The sequence below is a fragment of the Sinocyclocheilus rhinocerous genome, unplaced genomic scaffold (genome assembly GCF_001515625.1).
Source record: "Sinocyclocheilus rhinocerous isolate Xijiao unplaced genomic scaffold, SAMN03320098_v1.1 C36501263, whole genome shotgun sequence".
Classification (NCBI taxonomy): Eukaryota; Metazoa; Chordata; class Actinopteri; order Cypriniformes; family Cyprinidae; genus Sinocyclocheilus; species Sinocyclocheilus rhinocerous.
Genome location: NW_015782327.1, coordinates 1 through 1,212, shown reverse-complemented (window position 1 = coordinate 1,212; position 1,212 = coordinate 1). Strand labels below are relative to the sequence as shown.

The 1,212-nt window shown below is 36.4% G+C and overlaps 1 protein-coding gene across 1 annotated transcript; it reads right to left on the bottom strand.

Annotated features, from left to right (window-relative positions):
• Positions 1-165: 165 nt before the first annotated feature.
• LOC107736130 (SOSS complex subunit B2-like) lies at positions 166-1,048 on the bottom strand (the record flags this gene model as incomplete). The annotated part of the gene is made up of 5 exons (XM_016547622.1): positions 166-285; positions 379-445; positions 521-608; positions 695-766; positions 871-1,048. Coding segments are annotated over 5 exons (509 nt in total), but the record flags the coding sequence as incomplete, so codon positions are not given.
• Positions 1,049-1,212: the final 164 nt, after the last annotated feature.

Sequence of the window (1,212 nt, the reverse complement as noted above, 5' to 3'; positions counted from 1 at the left end):
TTTTATTATTATTGTTATTTTAATTTACTCAGGAAGAACAATTGTGGAACAAATGTAGAACAAATCTACATACAATTATTTTAGAACCCAGATTAAATAAATAAAAATGACAGTTTTAAAGGAACAAATTAAAATAAGAAATATGATTTTAGCTTACATCTTGATTCCTAGCTGTTTTAGCTTATTTTAAACCTTGTTTTGTCTTATTTTTAATATTATTTTTAAGCCATCTTGCTCCCCCCTTGGAAGTATGCTGAGGCCCCCTGGCTGAGAACCACTGGATTACTGGGATAGCAACAGAAAAGTTAAATCAAACATGATCATTTGCAACAAATATTCCTTTTATCAAACAATATTTCAAGCTTGTAACGGTTCAACCTGTAGGTCCAGCAGGAGGCCCAGGATTCGGTATACTGGGAGTGCTGCCATGAGCTTCTGTTTTTACCTGTTAAGAGATAAAAAAACTCATTTATATGTGCTCAAACTGTTCATGCCCTCTGAGCAGCATTTTTGCACTCACGTGGGTGTTGTTTATTTGATTGATTCTAGCCAGCACCTCTGGGTTGGGCTCACTGAAATTTGGCACCTCTGAGAAAATCATACAGAACCTTCGATAGATGCAAGAAAGTGCTGGTTATTGTCGTTATCGTTTTGGTGTCAAAGAACTTAAATTCAATCAGCTGTGAAGACCTACTCTCCGGTCTTCTGAAGGTCCCCTGTTCTCCCAATATACAGTGTAAGACAGCCTTTGAAGAGAGATGCATATCTGAAATCCAATAACACCATAATAATAAAGAACAAATCAAAACCTTCTATATAAGACGCATATAATTATCAGGATTAATAATATCATCAATAATAAACTGTCACCCTCGATTGAGTCGGATGATGTCTCCAGTTTGTATCAGGCTGCCCACTTCGTCCCACACTGATATGGTAATACTTCCGGTCCTGTCAGCTACTTTACATGAACGCACTTCGTGTCCATCCTTTGTCTTAGATACTCGACCTGACACATTTTGTTCAAGAAGCACATAGATGGACCATACTTGAAATGTACAGTAGGTGAGTTGTTTCTGGGAATTAGTTATCGAACTATTTCCATTAATCAGTTCTTTCAGTTAGTTTCAAAGAACCGGTTCATAAAAAAAACAACTGTTGGATGTAAGTTAATTAAAGGGGTCATATGATGCGATTTCAATTTTTCCTTTC